The 22,894-nt window shown below is 48.0% G+C and overlaps 1 protein-coding gene across 7 annotated transcripts in view; it reads left to right on the top strand.

The window, feature by feature from the left end:
* p120ctn (adherens junction protein p120) overlaps positions 1-22,894 on the top strand; it is a 93,877-nt gene that overhangs the window by 49,336 nt on the left and 21,647 nt on the right. For 5 of the 7 annotated variants that reach the window (XM_084577213.1, XM_084577217.1, XM_084577212.1 and 2 more), the window contains 9 exons: positions 9,151-9,222; positions 10,768-10,931; positions 11,719-11,793; positions 15,506-15,550; positions 16,554-16,734; positions 17,354-17,534; positions 19,932-20,285; positions 20,975-21,262; positions 21,920-22,064. In XM_084577213.1, coding sequence (XP_084433339.1) covers positions 9,151-9,222; positions 10,768-10,931; positions 11,719-11,793; positions 15,506-15,550; positions 16,554-16,734; positions 17,354-17,534; positions 19,932-20,285; positions 20,975-21,262; positions 21,920-22,064 — 1,505 coding nt within the window. The remainder of the gene's footprint in view (positions 1-9,150; positions 9,223-10,767; positions 10,932-11,718; positions 11,794-15,505; positions 15,551-16,553; positions 16,735-17,353; positions 17,535-19,931; positions 20,286-20,974; positions 21,263-21,919; positions 22,065-22,894) is intronic. The other 2 variants (XM_084577214.1, XM_084577216.1) reach the window with 2 other exon arrangements.

Genomic DNA, 22,894 nt, shown 5'->3' on the forward strand with positions numbered 1-22,894 from the left:
GTGCTCCCTTAGAACCTCAGCTGCAAGGGCTTTACGCATGTCTGTGGTGTCTCGATGTCTTTCGCATCGAGGCGCCCTACGCGTGTCTTTGCAGCATGTTGAGCAGTGCTGAGCGACATTTATTGTGGCAATGCTAGTGTTGCAATAGTAGTTATCTGAACTGGCTCCTTTTTCTTGCTGTTTTTCCGTGTTCCTCTTATTCGGAGCGGGCTCTGATGGTCGTGCCTGACTGCCGCCAATGTAATAAACACTGGAACCGCGGTAGTTACAGATACATTGCCGAGTCCGGTAGGGAGATGCGTTGACAACCACGATTCGGTCGATGGTCGCCTCTTTTATATCGTGTCCCGCGACCATTATCTTGTGGCTGAGCTTCGCATCCGACACTTTGTCACGGTAGGTCGCACGCTGAAAACGAGGAAACATTAAAAATACGACGCTTCACTGGCGGCTAGAGGTCGTCGGTGGCAATAACTGGCGGGTTCGCGCGGAATGCGTTGCGGTTGGTTTAGAAGCGGGTCCCTGCACTGGGAGCAGCTTAGTGAAGCCTTGTGAGCTCGTTCATTGCCCAGGTGCCCGCATGTCCTCGGATTCGGCGCATTAATGTAGGAAGGCACTTAGCGGCTACATTTCCAGTTCGTGTAATTATCCGTCCCGGTCCCATCCGCCAAGGCAAATATCACTATGTCGACCGGTGACTACCAGAGGATTTTTAGAAACTCTCACGTGCTGTTGTAGTAAGCGTTAGTTCAGAATAATGTCAAGTGAACGGGTACTAACTATGAATACTGTTTTTAATTTACTACCTCCAGTAATGACATTGCGAAGGTGCAAGGTTGTTATTGAAAAAGAGTCTAGCCCTGTGCCATGGATGGACTAGTGGCGCCATCTGGCGCGGTTAATTCGCACCGCAATTTTGTTTGAATTGCTTCAATGCACCACATGACGTCACTTGTCCAAAACGTAGTCGTATACTCGTGTATCAACTACCATTTTTCTTTTTGCATATCTTACTCGTAAACTCCCTCCTGTATTGCTAAGAGTTCATCTATGAGCTCGCATAAGGGCGTCGGCGGCGGCGGAACCTTCCATGTGCTGCTGCCGATCGCCGAGAAAGCTTTCGATGAAAACGCTAACCACGGAAGAAGACCGGACGCTCCCCTTATCATCTGCGGCGACTTCAATTTCGACGCTAAGAACTCGTGTTGGTTACCAGTCTTCATGCGCCAACTGCTTGGGGTCACGGCGGTTAATAACCCACTTCAAGCCACTACCAGAAATGTCCGCAGCCGTGGCCCTAGTGAGGGAACATAGGGCGCTCACCTCGGCTTGTTCAAGTGTTCACCGTCGACGTGATCGCCGGCTGGCTCTGTCGGAGACGCACAGGACCCCAAAGCGCAGAACACAGCAAGTGTGAATGTGTTCCAAGGCACACCTGCCTCCTTGTTTCCAAAGCGACCGAGAAAGTGTCGAGGAATAAGAGGCTTTGTGGTTGAAAAACAAGCCTTGCTGATAGGCTTGACTTCCGCAAATTGGTCAAGTATACGAAAACATGTCCCAACAGCTCGTTGCCTGTGACTCGACACTGCCACGGAACACACCATTCAGGCGGCAGGTTTTATCAGTGCAGGGCTAATATAGGAGAAACGAAGTACATATATTATGGTGAGGACACCCCCCAAAAAACATTATATAATGTAGCATTTCTGCAATAAATTAATGGAAAAGTAAACGCGCGGCGCTGCTATCGATACGCACCATAGGGGTTGCAGCGCCGGTCAGTTGTAAACGGCCGCAACTCAGCGGTAATTCGGCTAGAAACGCGGAATTTCCAACAGCAATATCACGTACTCTCGATTGGTTTGCGAGAGTCACGTGACTATGCCGCTATCTCATGCCGCACTGCCGGCCAGGAATGTTTACGCGGTCTAACGGAAACAGAAAAATGACAGAGCAAGGCTTTATGTGCGTAACGCTTACGTTCAGTGCACGGTTTACACATGCCTGGCCATGTGCGGCGTTCCGGCTCGTTTGCGTAATTTACGCGTACGGCGACGCCGTCTCGCGTGAAGAACGATAACCACCGCACGTTTGTGTGCGTGCGTGCCAGCACGCCTTCGCGGTCCGCTGGAGCGATGTTCGAGGAAGGGGAGTTCGGGAAGACCGCAGGACAGAGCATAGAGTAACATAAAGTAGTATGTCGTTTTTTGAGCGGAGCGGGGAGAAAGAGGACGATTTTTGAGGTTGGATATATGACTCGGTCTAGTCGTCTCTTGCATAAGAAACAAAAGTGGGTAAAAAAAAAATAAATGTGTCACGACTCACAAGCGGAGCGGTTCTTTCTCTTCAGGTTTGTCGCGGCGTTGGCAGTGGCAAGAAAAACGTGCTTCAATTTCCCCGTCACGGCTGGGCGGGCTCCGGGCGGCCCGCCGGATGTCCGCCGGAACGGGGGTTCCAACTGCTGTGTGCCTGCTCTGCCTGGTCCTCGTGGGCCTGTCGTGTCAGAGTACTCCGATGAGAATAGACGATTTGCTTCATTGGTTTTATTTGATTGCGTCACATTCAGGGTCGAAGCTGTACAGGCACGGATGTACCAATTATGGCACTTCAAACTGCTCTAGTGCCGCCAGTTGAGGCTGCATTTTGCTGAATGAAAAGACATTTCACCAATAAGTGCGGATGCACGGGAAGTTCACTTGGGATGTGTATGGGTGCAATTAGGTCGCAGTAAATTTGTGAGGAGGGAGGGAGGCCCCCTTCCTCGTGCGTGGTGTTCGTGACCGCTCTTCTGCGCTTACGGTTTTGTAGCGCTCGCCGGGTTGGCCTATATGCGGCTCGAGCGCGCTCTCCAAACAGAAGACGTAATAAAATCGCGAAAAGAAAAAAAAATAATAATAATCCAGCGAACGGAGGCTTATGTGCAAGCGACATGTGCATGCTTCCGTATGAAATGGGAAATGTGTGTTTGTGTTGAAAAGGACCAAAACATTGTCTGCAGTAGGGTGCCAGTGTTCTTACAATCAATGGAACCCGACGCTCGTGCTTGCAAACGTTGTTTTCTACTTTGAGGGGACGGCGCTAGACATGGTACGAGAGGCACGGGGAGCAGTTGACCAATATTTGCAAACAGAAGCTCCGCGAACTCTGCCAAACAATTTGGCCCACAGTTTACTGCTAAGAGAATCCTTGCGGCCCGCGCCCAGGCGTCTATCGAATCTTACGTGTCCTACATTCAGTGTACCTTGACACTGTATGATGCCACTGTATGATGCCACTGTATATGCGTCTACTTTAGGGACTTCATGACACCGCATGATAAAAATGTTATAGTCACGCACTTTGCTCCGTAGTCCCAACAAAACGTGTCTGGGAACCGTGTAGCGCCTGTTTGCGGATGGAACACTGCGTTCACCTGCCCTGCGCATGGAAACGATGCCCGCAGTCCCCTCTAATTGATGGTGTTGGCCCTCCGCGTCACTCGGCGACGGCTGTAGCACGCTTCCTGTCCTACTGCTCGAGTCTCCCGTTTTCACGGCCGCTCTGCATGCAATTGCGGTCCAACACGGTGGGTGGAGGGGAGTTGCTGCAGATCCGGCGCATTGGACCGTGGTGGCCGCGGCACGAAGCAGCGGAATCATCCAAGCACGCGATATTAGAGGGGAGCAGGAAAATTGCGCAACGATCCGGGGAGCAGGTCATGTAGGAAACCAGCCCAAAAAATTAGAAGAGTTCAACGCTGCTGAACCGAATATTGAGCGAAAGCAATAGCTGCGGGTAACCGAGCATTCTTCTTCTTCTTCCCCAGCCCACACATAAAGCCCCTCTTTAACCAAGCCGTATGAACGTGCCTTATTGGGCTCTAGGAGTAACGTGAATGCCGGGGCCCTGGCAGGCTGATTCTGACATAACCGTCCCATGTGAAACGAGAGACCCAAGTTGGCAGCTCCTGCCAGCTTGGGGTCGTCTACGGGGTTCGTCTAAAGGTCAAAGGTTAATGGTGGTCACCGCCGTTCCACGCTGAAGGCTCAAACTGCGAGCAGCATTGCTTTCGCAATCAAAGGCTGTCTCAGTGCTGTGGTAGCACTTGAAACTCTTCGAGGCGTGGGCCCCGCTTTGAAGACGACAGTGTGTGTGTGTGTGTGTGTGTGTGTGTGTGTGTGTGTGTGTGTGTGTGTGTGTGTGTGTGTGTGTGTGTGTGTGTGTGTGTGTGTGTGTGTGTGTGTGTGTGTGTGTGTGTGTGTGTGTGTGTGTGTGTGTGTGTGTGTGTGTGTGTGTGTGTGTGTGTGATAATATGCTAGCTGCCATCACCTACTACCACTACTACTACTACTACTACTACTACTACTACTACTACTACTACTACTACTACTACTACTACTACTACTGTGTCCAAGGATGCGGGATCGAATCCCTGCCCGGTGGAGGCGAAAAGCAATAATCGAAATTTCCGGAGACCTGCGACGGCGTCTCTCAAAGCCTGAGTCGCTTTGGGACGTTAAACCCACAAACCAAACCAAACCGCTACATATACCGGTGACGCGTGTTCTCTGTCGAATGCGAAACTTCCATCGTCGCTTGCGCACCCCGGAAGTAATTTGGCGCACTTTCGACCGTACGTTTATACATTTTCTCGCACGCCAGGGCACAGCCACGCCGGGTAGAGTCCCTTAATATCTTATTTATGGGTGAGCACGAAACATGGCTGGCTGCGCGTTCGCGACCACCAGCCACACAAAGACAGCAACGACAACGGCAAAAAAATACATAAAAAAAATACGGGGGAGCAATCACATACACACACCGACCGCGCGACAAAAACCCTGTGCGACGACCGAGCAGTACCGGCCTCGCGGGAATGGAACGGCGATATATGACAGCGGTCGGCTTCGAAGACTGGTTCTGGAACATCTCTCTCTCGCACTCAAACAAGGAAAGCCGTCATCGTGATCTGTGCCTGCTGCTCTTGTTGTTTCTCGGGCTTCTTTCGCTGGTCTGTTTCTCCGATTGTCGGCCAGAGGAGACAAGGAGGAGGGGTAGATTCGGGTGGCGCGCTGCTGTAGTCGCCGACGTTGGCGTCGCTGTTCTTGCTGTCGCGGTGGGACCAGCTTGTCCTCCCTTCTCCGCTGCCCCATCTCGCTTGTACCTTTGTTGCCGCCGCCGCGTCGCTTCTCAGTGTCACTTCCCTTACGTCGTCGCCTTGTTCACCGAGGACGAAGCGATAGCGGCTGACCCGAACTGTTCGTGCTTGTAGTCGGGCGCGCCAGAGGATCGATGGCCGCAACCCGGCCGGCAGATGCTTGCAGATCACGCTGGTTGTATCCCGTGGAACTCGTGGAGTTTCTCAATGTTACTGGAACCTATATAGCTGGCACCAACCGTGGAGAATGCCGGGAAAATTAGGTTTCGTTTTTGGCGTAGCTCTTGGGGGGGGCATAGGTTCGGCCATAGCAGTGCGACTTACACTTCGCGCCCGCTAAAGTGGAAAATACGGTGTGGAAATATTTCTCTGCATCGTGACGGCAGCTACAGATTCACAGGCAGCCAAATACTGAAGGGCGTGTTGTTCTTGGCTCGCTTGTTTTATCGGTGAATTCGTTAAACCGCAATTTTTACACGCATCTCCACACGCGGACTTCGGCGTTAGGCGCATGCGTAGACCATTCCAGTCGTGCTTCTTGTTTGAACGGTGAGCGCAGTCTTGCCGCTACCGCGCTGTCGGCGCTTCTGACGTCTTTGTTTTGATAAGAGGCGAATGAGGGGCCTCCTCCTGTCACTGCTCCGCCGATGTCAGGTCTGCTGCTGTCGCATTCATGAGCGACACAGATCCCCTTCGCTTGCTGCGGCCTCCTTCCGGGATTCCCGCGCGGTTCCCGTACATCGAGGTCCTAGCCGTCCACATATTAGCGTGGGCGGGTCCACACTCCAGCCAGCGTCTTGCTGTTTTCATTTTGAGCCCCTTTGTATTTGAAATGCGAAGGCTTACGACCATTGGCCCACGCCACAAATAGACTTGTTTCACATTGAAGTACCACCGCATACTTGCTTTCTGTTCACCCGGGGCAATAACGCTACGAGGCGCGACTAGGACGTGTCTCCTAGAATTCTGGACTGTTCCCTTCTTCAGCCTTCGTCGTCGGTGACAAGGTGGAGTCATCCGGAGATATGAGCAGCTAGCTGTCGGAAGCCGCACTGTTTACTTTAAATGCGCTCACTGGTGTTGTTTGTGTTGCCGAAACACACGACCCTCGTCCTCCTCTCTCGCGCTCTCCGTATGTCACGGAAGCGCTCCTTTCCATTCCCCTTGTCCACACCATCGCATATCACCGACTGCGTTACACCCTTCCGCGCTTTGCGGGCCCGGTCGAACCTTTTCCTAGCCTCAATTTTTGTTTTCTTCGTGGTTTGTCTTTCGAAAAAGCCCTCTCCTCATTCACCCAGGATGTGTGTGTTCTAGGCCGTTAGAAGCGAGGCGGCAGGGCTAGCAGGGGCGAGAACCGGCGTCATTGCGGCGATGAATGATCGATAGCACCCGCCGCTAGCACTTCGACTACCGCCGGGGAAGGCGCTTGGTGACACTACAAGTAGGGGGCCTCAATGCGTGCACCCTCTCCTACATTGAGGCACACGAACTACGTACGGGCAGCAGGCACCCTGCCGTTGCAGAAAGTGCTGAAATGAGGGAGGGGGGGGGGGGGGGGGGGGGGTTGCTTGCAATTGGGCTGGTGGTGTGCGCGGGTGAGTGGCCGATACCCAAAGTGTAGCTTCTGCGTCTGCAGACTTCTCTATTTTTGCAAGAAATAAAATGTGGCTCTCTGAATCGGGACGTACGGTCCACTAATGTTTTTTAGTTTTGTCTCACTTTTCAGTGGTCACCTACATTTACAATATATGTAGTCGGTTCGAATCGCTGTCTCAGACTATCCGCCATCTTAACTAGCAGATGGGTGCTAAATAGTAAGCGAATATATGCTTCGCCTTTTTGACCGAATGAGGTGTCGCGTAGTAGCCATTTCAGGAGCCGAAGAGGTAACCCCCCCCCCCCTTCCTCCTCCTCCTCCCTGTTCTTCCGCCGGCGCTCCGCCACCTCGCATGCGCATATTTGTTTGCCACTGCAGTCTAGTTGGATTTAGCATAGCACAGTGCGTACCGCAAGTATCTAGTGCGCACGCTTGATTGGACCCGATGTGCTAAATGTCTCCACATTACGATTTGTGTTTTGCGCTTCTACCTCTGTTATTTTGTTGCTGTAAGCCATCAGAATTAAAATGCGTTTTCTTTTAATAAATCGCGCGAGTCACCGGCGCTTTGTGTCAGTTGAGAGATTAGTATAGCGTGATCCGCCACCGTGACCCTCTACCCCGCGTGGGCTGAATGGTCCCGACGCGGCAGGTCTGTGTGCATGCAGACTTCAAGCATGTGGCGCCATCTATCGGCGTCAGGGGGATTTGGGCATGCGCACTAGAACGCGCGGTGGAGGATCGCGGTACACTAACGCTCTCTAGTTAAGCACTGTTCCGAAAATATGGTTTAATTGCGCGGAAAATCCATTCGGAACTGTTTGAACTTCTTGTTTGTTTGTTTCCTCGATCCGCCACTCTACTTTAGTGAATGTTTGCAGCTACAAGCGCTGTGTATCATGTACAGCACCGCAGCACCCTTTGCTGCTGGGTGGCAGTCAGGCACGAAAAAATACCCTGAATGACGGCTGTATTTCTGGCACAAAAGAAGAGCATGAATTTTCACTTTGCACTTTCATTTTTTCGTTTTGGGGCAGGCGAACCAACAACGGTGACCATTCCAGTGGCGGCTGATCGCTGCCGTCACTTGACTGCAACTCTAATGAAGGGTTGGCTGTTGTTGGATTTGTTCTGCCTCTTTCTTTACATAGGACTGAACTAAGGGTTGGCTGCTGCCGGATTTGTCCTGCCTTTTCCTTTACGTAGGGCTGATCTTTGGCAGTGTTGCACGCAACTGTGGGCAGGGTGCACAGCATGCAAACTATCCCTGCCGGTCGCATTTCCTTTTGTGGCTCGGTCCACATATGTCGGGTGTTTCGCTTCCCTGCAAAACAAGTTGCGGGCAGTGGCACGGATTAGTGGTGGATGTTTTTCTTTTTTTTTAGACAAAGGGAGGGGGGTGGCTTTCTTTTTATTGTAGTCTTTGCTACTCACTCCTACAGACACAGTAGTTCTGCTTCTTCAGATTTGTTCATACCAGCCTTGCCTTCGTCGTAACAGGCCTCTGGGTATTTGTTGTCATGTTGAAGCGTACAAGGTTAAGAATTTTTTTTTCTTCGTCTTTTTAGACAAGTTAGGGTTTGTTTTGACATTGTGCTCTCTGCTTTTTTAACTGTCCACTGCTAGCTGTAGTTCTACCTCCACCTCCCTATTTCTTGTTGCTATTGTTGCTGCTGATTAACACAAGTGAATGTATTTGCCTGGTTCTGCATAGGTTTCTGTTTTTCTTGTAACACAGCATGTTTTCTCCTTATTTATGGATTATAACACATAAATGTTGCATTTAAGTAGTAAAGCGTTCTGGAAAATAATTTTTTGTTGTTTGAGTTGGTTAATACTGTTCATTTGAAATGCTTGCCCCATTCTGCTTGCCCCATTCTGCTTGTCCTTTGTGTTTGTTTGTTGTGTTTGTGTTCAACAAGCATTTCGAGTTATTCTGGAAAAAGCAAGAGAGAAAATACAAAGCCTATTTACTGCTGCTTTGGAGGGACACTGGAGGACAAATAGATGTTTCCTTTGTTAATGGAGCACCACATTCTGGGGACAAAGCGGCTGCATGCACTGAATGTGGCGCTTTTATATGAGCAAGAAAAGACAGAAAAGAAATACATTAAGGCCGCCAGTTGTTTTCACAAGCAGGCTGCGACAACATTGAGGTCGGACATTGTACAATTTTTGGGTCAAGTTTTATTGGTCAGTGAGTGCATCTTTCGATGCCAAACAACCATCAATACAGCCATGTAGAGCCACACAGTCACTAAGATGACAATTCAATTCTTACTGAGAACAAAGGAAACGTGTGAAGTTATCCTCACTGTCCCTCTTGTACACCCGCCAGCAGCTCCATTACTATAATTGGCTGGATTAATTGCTTGCATAGGGTGTTGATCAATGCCTTTCTTTCCCCGTGCAGGAGGCCCAGTTTGAGTTGCTCACCAGGCAGCTGGAAGCAGAGCGGCAGACTGTTGCAACACAGCTCGAAAAGGTTAGTGCATTCGTCACTGCAATAGTGTTACATTGCAGCCATGTCCGTTTTGCTACCAAGCGGCACGATGATACACCGGAGTGAGGCTATGCTTCTGTGCTTCACCCCCCTCTCCAACCTTTCTCCCCCCCCACCGATCAGTCTCTCTTCTTTTTCCTCTTCAGAAGAGTTGAAATCAACATGGTTGTGTTTAATGTGGCCTAAACAATATATGCTTGTAAAGAAAATGGCTTAGCTTTTGCATTTAGTGACACAACCCGGCGCTTTTTCTCATCATGGAAAATAGCCTGCAAAAAAACAAAAAAAAAATCTACCTACTCTCATTGAGGCCTTGCTGCAAAAGAAATTCCTTGCCTGTCACTTGCAGCTGCTGTGTATGGGCTTGATTTACAGCCCACACAAAGTATGGGCAAAGTGTTTTGTTTTGAGAGCTTTGTTTACAGCAAAACCTTTATTTTAGAGTTTTGTTTACGTACCATACGCAAAAGTTGGCTTCTTTTTTTTTGTTTTTTAGCCTTTTCTTGTTATTTCCACTTGCAGCATTCAGGACTGCTTGTGGCATTTGGTAACATGCACCTAGCATTCTTGTTTCTTTCTTTTCTTTTTCTTTTTTTTTTTTTCTTCAGGCAGGAATCAAAGGCTACTGTTGTGTGCAAACTCATTTAACTGACTGGGGAGATATCAGTGCTTACTAGCGACCTACAAGCAACAGTGCAAGCGATCATTCTAGTTTTTTGCCATAGTTTTTCTCCTCTGCCTTGTTGAGGGGTGCTGCTTATCTGACTGGCCGGCTGGCTGGGATGCGGATAATGGCCACTTTTTATTCCCAACCAGAGGTAGCCATCCTGCAGAAATGTCGGGTGCATCTGCAGCACAAGCTGTTAAGCCCTGAAATGGTGTATTTTCTATTGTGATCACTAAAGCTTTACAAAATTTGCGCACCTCAACCTCTACCTTGTTTGCAATAAAACTGTATGCGGAGCTTGCACATTGCAGTAACTTTTGTAACAAGTTTGACAGTGCTGCTTACCTTGTTCAAGCCGCACACATTGCAAACTCGTAATTTACTGCATCGAGATCAAGGAACCAAAAGCATCCGTGCCTTTCGCATCAAGGTATTTCTTTTTGCAAACAACAGATGGCCCCACCTCTGCCTTTCAGTGGCTTCTGTGTTTGGTTGCAGTGTTTGGTTTGATTCTGCCGTGGTGGCTGCATTGCAGTGGAAGGAAACCTACAAAAACGCCCATGTGCTCTGTGATATCAACGCAATGTTAAGAACCGCAAGTGTATCAGAATTAATCAATAGCCCATGTCATACTTTCGAATGTTAAACCTCACAATTTACGGCTCGAAGCCTTTGTGCCAACAGACTGATACACTTCATTGTTGATAAAGCCTCTGTGATGATTATGATGCGAGAAAGGCAGTAGTGTGTGTGTGTGAAGGGGGGGGGGGGGGGGGGGGGGGTTTGATTTTATGGAGCAGTGGCATGAGGGTTCAGTGTGAAATTATTTGGTTTCAAGCAACTTGGCTCTTCTTCCACAGATCAAACTTCGTGACCGAGACGACGCAGTGAGTGTGTCGAGTGTCTCGGTTAGTGGGTCTGGGGAAGAGCCACCTTACGGTTGGCGGCCACCGCCTCCCCAGGTTGGCAGTTTTGAAGCCAACGACGAACGAGAGACACGGCCCAAGATGACCGACTCACACCTGTGAGTCCCAGTGTCCAACAACATTTGCATGGTGACCAACAACAACCCTCATTCTGTTTTTATCACAGTGGTCGTTGCTCGTTGCCTGGACAGTTCCTGCGCATGTTCGTGTGCACGGCAATTGGAAAAATGTAGAGGAGTGTGTAGATGCTGTTGCTGTGCGTTTAGCACCTGGGCAGTTTTTCTAGATCTCTTGTGGCCTCAAAAAGATCTAGCCTCTTTCAAACTCACCTGCTATCTTTCGAAACATACTCGAAGAGGTGCTGCTCGGTATGATTACTAACTATTGCCACCGAGACCATGCTTATATACAAAGGGCTTTTGAAGTTATTTGCAAACTGATGCTCTGAAGGAAAAGAAGGGGACCTCAATCTACTTAGGCAACCTATCATTAGTGAAGTTCTACATATTCGGCTGATGTCCCACTCTGTGGCTGTGACGATTTTTTGTGCATGTGAAGTAGTGCGCCATGTAGCTTACCATTTTAAAAAGCTTGAGGCGCCTTTGCTGATGACATGCGTTTGCAGGACAGTAGTGTGTGGAAAGGGGGTGAACGCACCAGCTGGCGCACCCACTCACGCTTTTTTTCACTCGACCTGCTTTTTTTGTGCCACCCAATCGCTACCACTTTCTGCTGTATTGTGACGCTCACGCTTTCCACACCTCCCTTCATCCTTCCGTCCTTCCTTCTCGCCCTGCTTTTAAACCCTTCTCCTGTGCCTCTCCGCTTTTTCCAAATTTCCTGCCCTGACTCTTCCCGCCACCTCGTGTTTCCTCCTCGCCACAGCATCATTAACCGAAAGACGGAATCCAAAGAGGAAGAGCACCTTGTGCGCACTGAGCTCGTCGAGAAAGTGCAGAGGTTGGTTCCACTGCCCATGCATGGCGTCCGTCCTCAGAGAGTACTGACACAAAACTTTGACCTTTTTTCTGTTTTACCTGAAAAGTTATTTTCTACCTCGGTGATGGGCTGCGAGTTCTCAGTGCGCAGTGGGCACAGGTTCACTTAATTTCTACCAATTGGTTTCGACTGCCAAGGGCAGGGTGTGGAACCTAGTGGTCGCATATGCTTCTGGTGTAGCCTGCACTGTGGTGTCGTACCAAGAAGTGGCCTGACTTTATTGCAAATATGTTTAACTTCCCAGATGCTTGACATTTAAGTTGGTTGTCTATGCAGGGTTTGGGATCAGACTGGCGTAGTTTTGCACCTGCGTTCGTCTTCAGTACTTATAATATTGTTGCTTCCTAGCAGCAGGCACATATGTACAGGGTAATCAAAAGTTCCCAGGTCACTTCTGAGCCAGGAGCGGCTGCTCTCCAGGGTGACTGCTGAAAGGGCCCACATCCCTCTCTCTCTCGTTAGCTCTCTTTGATAACGATGTCGGGGAAAAGCTAGTGGGGCACGTGCCTACATTATTCGTCCTTTGAATTCCACTGTGGGGGAGTACAGGGCTTAGCAGATGGCAGCAGTTTCTCAGAAATTGACATGACGTGTTGCTGACCGTATATTTAATTAGACTCAGTGTGCTTTCTCTGCACATTCCGGCTTCTTGGCCTGTGATAGCATTCATTTACAGTCGTACAAGCCCGACTGGACGCGCTCTGAACCACCAGCGTGTTTTCGCACATGCCATAATCTTGCATCTTCATTTTGTCTTCTGAAAATTTGCTACTGTGAGCTTTGTCATGGCTTGTAGCCCCGTAATTTTTGCTATTCTTGCTGAAGAGTTCTTGTTCGCTGCAATGTTGTCAGCTGTGTGCCCTCAGTTATGTGATCGTGAGTGGGTTTAAAGAGCAGCTAGCGCGTGTGGTCGGTGCTTTTGTGAAATGTTCGGGTGTTTCTTTCTGGCATGTTCAATGTATTAAAGTCATGTTTTTAGCGCTTATGTTGGTCCCTCAGTATAAAGGAGGTGGAGAAGAGCACTCACTCAGATGACGAAAAAAACAAGTGCTTGACGTAAAGGAGCCCCATGACGCCACTTGACCATGACTAATGAGCTTTGACTTTGAAAGGTGATTGATTCTCAGTAATGCTAGAGATCGCGTGACAGGCACATGATGATTAATACAGCTGTCTTTGTGGTATTAGGAAAATCATGTAAAACAGACCTATGGCTCATCAAACTTGGTTTAACCATGTTTAACCACTGCTAATTTCTTCCCTGCATTGTTGTCAAGGAGAGCTTGAGAACGACAGAGATGCACACCCACTCGGCACATACCTTAGCAGCCAGCACACGCTGATCCCCGCCTTTGATGGCAGTGCCGCGATAGCGGAGGGAAGCCGCTTTTGGCTTAGGTAAAGCAACCTGGGAACTTCTGACCACACCTGTACTTAGTATACATACAAACTTCAAGCCACTTCAAAAGTTTGTGTCAGTGCTTCTTAACAGGATCTGCACTCTTGCCTAGGTCAGGGACTTGCCTCTTCATGGGGTTTGAATTCACACCAAAGAAGTTTATACATTACAAAGGGAGAAGTGCCCAGACTGCAGGTCCATTGGCCGGAGCAGGGAAAACTATGTTGTTGCACTGTCCAGGGGTGGTTCACCTAGTTCAAGATCAAGGAGGCGAGCATGTGCGTCATAGCAGGTGTGTACTGGCTGGCGCCTTCACACGAGTTGCCCTTTGTCCAGGAATCAATCAGTCCCTTAGATGCCACAGTAACAGCATCCACTGAAAGGGCTTGCCACACGTGCTGCTGCTCCAGACTGATACAACACTTGTCATGGCTTTTGCCAGGCAGGCACAATATACATATAGTATTATGGTGAGGCTACCCAAAAAAAAACATAAAATAATGTGCCTCTGCCCGTGCCACTAGGTATAACGGGCAGGCACAATATACGCTTGAATAAAGGTGCATTGAGTGGCAAGAGTTTTTTTTTTTTTTTTTTTTTTTTAACAGTATGTCTCTCTTCCTATAGTTACAGTATGACAGGCGTGACAGAAGAAAGGCTCAACACAGCACTGTATTGAATCCCTCTCGCTTTTCTCATCTGTCGTGCTGTAACTACGGAAGGCCATCACCACCTAACCAAACAACCGACTTTGTCGATCTCTCTCTTTGCAATCTATTCCCGGGCAGTCAAACTTTGTAGCCTTATTGCATTTCATGCAGGTCATTTAAGCCAGGGAATGTGCTATCAAAGGGAGGCTACATAGCAGCATCTTGTGTAAGATACCTGGGTGAAGAGCAGCTTGTACAATGCAAGCTGCCTGAGTCGCTTTGGGACGTTAAACCCCACAAACCAAACCAAACAACGGTTGCTAGGACCATGTTAATCTCAAAGAATGCAAGCCACCATTGGATGGCGCCCAATTTCACCTGCTCTGGCCATTGAAGCCGCATGCTGGGCACTTAATTCCCTGCAGTACGTGCATAGTTTGAAATGCCTGCCTAGAACATGGGCTTTTTATTTTTTTGGTAGTGGTATTGGTGGGAGGCGTTCGTTCAAATTGGAACTTTCTGTGATAGGTATGGCATTTGGTGATCTCTTATGCGTATTCTTAATTCACGACATAATTGTGTGGGGTTGAATAGAATGAAGTGGTGAAAATTTATTCGCAGGGTTATTTTTCTTGACACTGTCCTGGGCAAGGGTGAAGATCCCTGTCATGTAATTTGTGCATGCCGCTTTCCTTCGCTTACATGCTCTGTATTTTTTTTTCCTTGCACACACACATGCCCGAACATGTGCTTACTATGCCTGCACGCCCCTCCTCCCTCTTTGCCACATTTCCCGCACTGTGCCCTACTTTGGAGTAACTACTTGTGTATCTGCTGCATTGTGTCTAATTAGCAGTCACAGTTAGTTCTATTGTGACTGTATGATGGCAGGTCAGCTTTTCTTATTGCTGCTTGTGCGTGCTTATTTTAAAGTTTAAGCTAACAGTTGATTTTGTTTCCTAATATCATTTGACATAGCTTGTGATTTTGTGCAGTGGATCATTATAATTCATGTTAAGTAAATTTACAAAAGTCTGAAAATTTCGAATGGAGCTTTAGGTTTCAGAAACATTCTGACAAATGTTAATGCAGTCTGTTTTCGGCTTGAACATGCTCAGTTTCTCTTTTTACATGATGATGCTTAAATAGCATCATTTGAGTGCTTAATGCTAAAGATTGAGATTCTTGAGCCACAAAAAATGTGCAGAAAATTAGAATTTGTTGGAACATGAAACAGGCTTTGCAAAACAACTGGCTGTATTTCACAATGTCAGGGTATTCTACCTATTTCATAGGAAACTTTCATTGTTTCATTTTTTTTAGTGCCGTTTCTTGTTCTGTTGCTTTCATTTAGGCTTCACTACTGAGGGCAATATTATGTAGCTCTGAGACGTTGGAAGTAATTGGAGTTGTCTGTGCCTTTGTTTGCTAAACTTTCATGTGTAAAGTTACATGCTGCAGCAAATGGCACTGTATTGAAAGACAGCTTGAGTAGTAAACTTGCTGCTCGAATCACTCCTGCCATGTTGCTGTGAGAGACTTGTTTGTTTGCGCTTTGCGTTGTATACACATGGCAGAAAAGCTCTGTTACATTACTCTTGTGTCAAATTTTTACTCTATGTAGGCGCTACTATCCTGATCAAACAACTACAGAGTATCATCGCTACATGTAAGTTTGGAACTGTTGTAGTGAGTGTGTTACTGGTGTGTGTTTTGAGTGTGTTTGGTAACTGTGCCTTTTTGGAGGGTCAAAATCGCCCCACTTTATTCCATTGGTACCTGGGTTAGATGCATGTTGCTTCTGCTGCCTGCAGTTCTTGTCTCGCTTTGCACTTAGGTAGTCCTACTTCTTACCACGCTGCACATAATAAATTTATTGAGTGATTGCTGCCTCAGAATAGCAGAGGTAGCTGTGTTTTGACAAACTATGTGTTTGTAACTGTCCTTAACGCTTGCTGTGGTGGGCATGTGACATACACGGACCACTTTTCCTACTTTTAAAAGAAGGCACTCCATTTGCTGAGAGTAATTTGCGAACAGTATTTAAAATTTTTGTGCTAGACCTGCATGACCTTTGTTTGTTTGATTTTTGTTTTTCATTGGCTGATCACATTACCTGCAGTTATTCAAGTCCTTTGATTTCCGAAATTTGGGTGTAAGGATTTTGGCATCAGTTGTAACTTTAAAATGAACGGGTTATTCTGGCTCGTATGTACTCAGACTTGAATAGAACCTGGTAGTGCATTGGCCTGGGGGCATGTGTTAAGCTAATTTTTCAGTTCCCATTGCCACAGGAAAAAGCATGCATTGCTTAATGCATCCGTGCATCTCTGTCAGTAGTTTCTTTATGCAGTAGAGCGCAGTATTGTGACTTGTAGAAGCTGCATGTTATCATACTTACTGTAGCAAGGTGCTTCTGTTGGGAGCTCTGTTCTGAATACCTTGCCATGGGGTTTTATCAGTGCAACAGTCGTATGTCACGTTTGCTCGGTTGTTACAAAAATATGCACCCATGTTCGTTAATATGCAGACAGCAGTGCTTTAGGTATCCTACAAAATATTAGTGAAGGGCTTGTGACATGCCAGTGGCAGAAGTCTGCACAGCCTCGTATCTTGCAGCTTTCACAGGCACTCACCAGTGCTGTATCTCTCTATGCTTTTTACATTTTCAGGCAAGATGGCAGCTCACCGCAGGTGCAGGAGTCCTACTCAATGAACTACCATACGACGACATCAACTAACGGTCACCAGGTGGGCGACGGCGAGCACTCACCAAACTCATCAAAGCTGGTGGTGCCTGGCGAAAACGCTCAGCTTGTCAGTCGGACAACGCAGCAGACCAAGACGCAGCAGGTGCCTTGCACTACTTCGGTGTCGATAGATTTGACCTTAGGGCAGATCAGTTTTCCTAGCGCTGCAACTATCCAGTGATCGCTGAATGTGATGCCTCCAGTGCTGGCAGTAAAGGGCCTAAGTATGGAGCTTCTGTTGCTAATGGGCTATTTTTTCTGCTCTTTTAGAGGAAATTTTTCACAACACATGTTTATTATACTTTTGATGTTAACCCTGTGTGATAGTTCTGGACTCTTGCATGGGCACCATTCTGTTGGTCACAGTTTCATGCAGTTTCACTTCTGATTTGGCTATCATGAGGAAGTGTGCGCGTGTGTGCGTCTGTGTGCGTGTATGTGTGCGTGTGTGCGCACATGTGTGTGTGTGTGTGTGTCCCACGTGATCCAGGCAAATAAGGTTGCTTTCAGCCTTTCAACTTCATCAAATCAGCACTTGGGAAATGTGTAATTTACACAATGGAAATTACTTTTTATTTTTTTTTATTTTTTTTTTTTGCCAGCATTTCAGTTGATTGTGGTTGCAGTCAGGGAAAAAAATTTTTTGTACGCTTGGACAAGTGTGACTTTGTACCAGGTTGTTGTTCTGCACAGACTGAAGTGGGATTGTTTGTCCCATACAGGTCAAAACGGTCACAAAGGTCATAAAGACACGAGAAGTCCGTCACGTGGGTCCGGACGGCCAGCCTCTTGAGTACAACCCGTACGGAACCCACGGAATGCCCATGTCAGGCTCCGACTATGTCACATATCCCTACACGGGAGCCACCGACAACTCCCACGGCTACGGCAGCTATGACGCAGGTGAGCTGTTCTTCCCCTCTTTTTCTATCTAGTGTGAGCCGCAGTTATGCAGCTGTTGACATTACTGTCATTCATCCTTACGCCGGTAGCTCTTGTGGGTCGGTAGCATAGATGGTGGAGAGCGCTGGTTATGTTAGGTGGAGTCTGCTTTTCTAGGGCAGCAGCGGTGGGTAGACCGAGAGTGGGAACATGCATGAGGAAGCCCGCTCTGCAGCCTGTGGCCGTGAAAACTGTGCACTCCTTTTACCAACATATGTGTTAAAAGCAGTTGCATACAACTTGATATACGATGTACCTCATCACGCGGGCATCGGACAGGCATTCCTGTTGTTGGTAGTGGCCTCCATCATCGCAACACGCCTCCCCCCTCCCCTTTTCCCGCATGTGCTCCCATGCATTTGTGGACTTCCCAGTCTTCCATAGCCCTATGTCAGTATAATGATGTGGCAACATGTGCTCAAAAAAGGAGTTGTTTGTCTTGTAGCAGCAAGAGTTCTTCTCACATTAGCACTATCAGCAACAGATGTAATGTAAACAGCAGAGCACGTGACCAAAGGTCTAGTTTGCGCTGTTTGCCTGTAGTTGTCTAAGATAAGCGCGCTCTTCTGGTTTGTAGTAGTTATGCTTTTTTTTCTTTGTCACTTGAGTGGCACATTCATACTTTCCTTCAGCCGCAACTTATGCAGCGGTTCTGGCTCACATGGTTGAAGCTAGTGCTTTTAGCTACCTCGTCGGCAGAGGTTTGATTTTGTATCCGTCATTGCCATTCTATCAGCCTCTGGTTGCGCTCCAGTGGCAAAGCAAGGAAACAAACGTCAAAGACAACTGAAGCAGAACTGCAAACTGGACGAGCATGTTGGTCTCTGACGATGATGGGCAAAGTATGTAAACCTCTGGCCATGCACACTGCTGTTTGCATTTCACTTGTTGCTCATAGTACACTCACAACGCCCTATTTCTGTGGGATCTTTTATTTCCCTTAGCATTTTTGCTTATGTATGGAAATCACTTTGCTGAAGATGGTTTAAGTTCTGCCGTGTACGAGCTGCCTTGAACTTGAGGCACTCATTTCGCAATGCCTACTTGATGTGAAATTTGTGTGCATTTTTAATCAGAATGGCTTATTGGCCTGCAGTGAATAATACTGTAAAAACCCGCATATAATAGACTCGCATATAATACTAGGTGTAGTTTTGGGATAGCAAAAAATGAGGAAAAAAACAAGTTTTCATCTGTGAGCAAGGAAAATCAGTAAAAGTATGTATTTGCACTACGTTTCATCTTTCCCCATGAAGCGTGTGCGCTCCGAGCTTTTGCGTCCAACGCTACCCCGCACCAGACATCGAATAGTGCCACGAACCTTCATATGCCATTGCTGGTCTGCTCTCCTCCTTGCGCCGACATGCTTGATCTGAGAATTTTACTCACCGTAAGGAGAGCAGACCTGGCAGTCACAGAAGCCACGTGGTCCTCGTTTATTCTAAAGCCGGTGGGCCACTTCCAGCTCGGACGCGGGACACCACCACTCGAGCTGCCGGCTAGAATGCACCGCGCTCGTGCCTTTCACGCAGGCACCTGGCATATGTGCCCAGGAAGTGCCTGTCGGATTCGAAGTTTCTGCGATCGTTGTCGTCCGATGTATCATTTGCCGAGAGTCCCTTGATAAAGACATCTTTCTCTTCAGTATCTCTAAACGCGTTTGGTACCCCGCATTTCTCACAGGCGCGACTAACTTGCTCCATGGGAATGCTGGTCAGGCGTATGTGATTCGGCTGTAGGGTGTGGCCAGCATGGCTGGAGAGGCCCGTGAGAGTCCCATTCAGAGCGTCGAGTGATCCTTTCGCTATTCCTACATCGCGCGAGGTTTAAACAACCGCTTTCCAGTCGCATGCGGGTCGCGGGCACCATGATCTTGGTGATCGTGGTGTCAGCGTGGTAAACTGAAACCATCGAAACAGTCAACTGATGCCACCGCTAGATAGCGCCTCTAGCTGTAAGCTTGATGCTGATAGTGCTAATTAATAATTAGGCAGGAACTGCAAATTTAGGCTGAAAAGTGTTTGGATCCGCTGTAATACACGGCAGAAAACTGACGTGATAAAATAGGGGAAAAAAACCTCGTATTATGTGCAGGTTTTTGCAGTACATACTCGATTAGTCTAACTGTGAAGCTTGCTTAGTTTTGCATTAATAAGCCTTTCTGAGTTCACTGCAGAAGTAAAAAAAGCACACTCTAGGGGTTATCCTTTATGCTGCTTGTACTCTGTGCCTTGTCTCATGCTAGGTTGCCCACATGTGATGCACTCACTGACTCAGCCTCTTACAGACAAATCTCATTCAGCCTGTCTTGTCTTGTGGGAAACTACTTTGCTCGACATGTGCTCGTTTCTTGTGCAGGCGAGCCCCCTAGTCCAGCCAGTCAAGTGGCGCCACCACATGGCGCCTACCCCCAGGACTACGCCACATATGGCTCCTACTTGCGTGACTATGACTACGGTGGCTACCCCGGTCAGGCGCCGACACCCCCCTCTGTCACATCTGAGTCACCCCTGCCGCCCTCACACATGGCCGTTCCCCAGGCGACGGCATCACGGAGCATGATGTCGCCACTCATGGTTGCCCCTGACGGCTACAGCCATGGGCACTCGGGTTATGACGAGCTCGACCCACAACCTCCGAGGGGCGGCGTGGAGTACCCGCCGGACTGCTACAGGAGCACGCCATCGCCAGCACCCCATCCTGACCGCTATGGTGAGACGCCAGCTGATGCGCCACTTATTCAGTGTCTCAACTTTCTCTGACAAAAGGCCATACCAGTCTTGAATGGCATTGCTGTAGCTGAAGAGCTCCATTACCTGTGGAAAACGAATTTAAAGACAAAATTTTGATCACTGTGTATAAGCAAAAGATACACTCAGGAATTTTCTAAGCTGCTGAAAAATTTTGGATGTGGTATTGCTTCTGAAAAACAGACATGTAGCAAAGTTGAGACTTCCCAAATATTCTCTTTAGCAGCCAGCTTGGGTAATATTTCACATAGTGCTTATCTGGCCAGCCAGTGCAGTGTGATTTTCTGAGTGGCGTGGTTGCTTTGGCATGTGCATTACAGAAAGCATGATAAAATGTGAGGCAGTTGCATAGTGTGAGGTGATCGGCATGACCTAGCTATTTTGGCATTTTCACAATCTTGTGCCAAGGATGGTGCCATCAGTTAGAGAGTTGCTCATAAGCAGGCTGCCAGTGGACATCCAAATCTCGGAAGAGTGAGCCCTCGTTTGTAATCTGCTTTTTGCCTTCAGTCTCACTGTTGTCTGAAAAGTTTTCTTCATTTTGTTTGAATTGTGGGCCTTACTCATTACTTACCGACAACCACTGCCGAGTTCTCTACAGTTCATTTTGGGCTTGTAATCACCGCCATGTAATATCTGCTGTCCGCACAGGCACTTATGGCTACCTGGGTGCCCCCGGTGCCAGCTCTCCTGGGTACAGCCCAGGCTACGAAGGAGCTCCACCGCCCCAGGGTTACTTGGATCGCAGACCCAGCTACGATGAACATCAGGCTGGTCCTCCTCCGGGTGGTGCGAGGGGCCCCTACGGGGGCGCACCTCCTCGGGCCCTTTTTGAGGAAGAGGAAGAGGAGGCCAGTCCCGCACCCCCACCTCTGGAAGGGCAGCTACCTCCCAGGCCACCCTATGTGGGGCCTCCACTGGATGGTTCCGATCCCAGAGGTCAGTGACACACATACTCTCTTTTCCCACCTTGTTGTTGCTGCTTCATGTAGCCCTTTTTTACTATGATGACTGGATGAACGGGGTTAACTATCGGTGTTGCTGCTGTTTTATCTTAATCACAAAGAAAGCATAACAAGAAGCTTCCTCCATCCGTAATGACGAGGAGAAATGTGTACCCTTCTTCAACGGTGTTTTCCTTCTGGGCCTTGCTGTGTGGCTCTTCATGCATCACTAGTGTTCTCGAAAAGGAGAGAAAATGCTACACGGCTTAAAAGTGAACTTCTTATGATCTGCACTTCAGAAAGAGTGTTCCAGCTCCTGCTTACAGCGTGTAATGTGCTTATGGAGAAAAAAAGGTGTACGAGAAATGCAGAGTTGAGTCGGAGGTTGGAACTGGGCATTGGTGCCTCGTGCTGGGAGTCGCCCATTGTTTGCAAATGGGCAGTACATGTGGCATAGTAAAGGGGGCTCGAATTTGTTGCCGAAAGGCTGCGGCAAATAGCAAGGCATGATTAATGGATACAACAACCCAGTTCAGAAGTGGAAATGGAATATTTTTCCCGTTTTACACCAGGGAGAGCTTCAGGCGAGGTTTTTCTGTTTCACAGAGATGTGGCATGCCTCCCCTCCAATGGCTGCTCTGTTTTCTCACAGGTGGTGGCGATGTGCGGTGGCGAGATCCTGACCTCCATGAGGTAATCGAGTTCCTGGGCCATCCCAACAGCGTGGTGCGTGCAAATGCGGCTGCCTATCTGCAACACCTCTGCTACATGGACAATAGTATGAAGCAGAAAACAAGGTGGGTAGATAAGCTGCCTTGAACTGACGAATGTTTGCATCTCTCTAAGCCAGATCATGTTTCAGCTTGGCCTTCATAAACTGTCACTGATTTTACCCTTGTCTTGCTTGAACAGTCGCAGTGGTTCAATGGCTTCGTGCTGTTTGCTTTTTCGCTAGGCTCCAACAAGCAGTGTTGTGTTATCGCTTTGCTGCCGTACCATCGTCTCTGCCAACTGTATTACAAAAGCAGTGCTGTTTTTTTTTTTTTTTTTTTTTTTTTTTTTTTTTTGTATTATAATCACGACTGACCTTTTTTTTATTTGCAAGTTTTTTTGTGCCACTGTTCTTTGAGTGTCTTTTGTGCGCATGATCTCTGCAGGGCATTAAGCCAGTGGGTGCTAAATGAGCTCCACTCGATGAACACTTTCGACAAGAATTTCTGTGTTTCCACCCTGTAGGCAGTATTTCTCTCTCTGAACATTTCCTTGAGCTGTTTGGATGTAAAGAATGATACTTGCATGGGCCTGTGCGAATATCCAGTCAAACGTTAAAGTATTTGACACTCAATTTGGTCCGGATGTTTGATATTCGAACTTTCAAACTGTACATCTCAAGCTAATAATGTTTCTGAAACACTTCCTTTGAGTGCTTTCAGTTCAGGCTACTTCTTTTCTTGGGCCTGCATGTGTGCCACAGCTGGTGTGCATTTGCATACAGCAGTATACTTGGCAGGCACAAGCCATGTTTGCAAGAAAAATACATTGAACGCAGAAATCTGGACGAATTGGTATGATACGTAGTTAACATGAATGTTTAAACACGGACACAGAGACGGTTTATCTTTTTAGT

Source organism: Amblyomma maculatum, chromosome 8, assembly GCF_055883805.1.
Source record: "Amblyomma maculatum isolate TAMU_Amacu chromosome 8, ASM5588380v1, whole genome shotgun sequence".
Taxonomy (NCBI): domain Eukaryota; kingdom Metazoa; phylum Arthropoda; class Arachnida; order Ixodida; family Ixodidae; genus Amblyomma; species Amblyomma maculatum.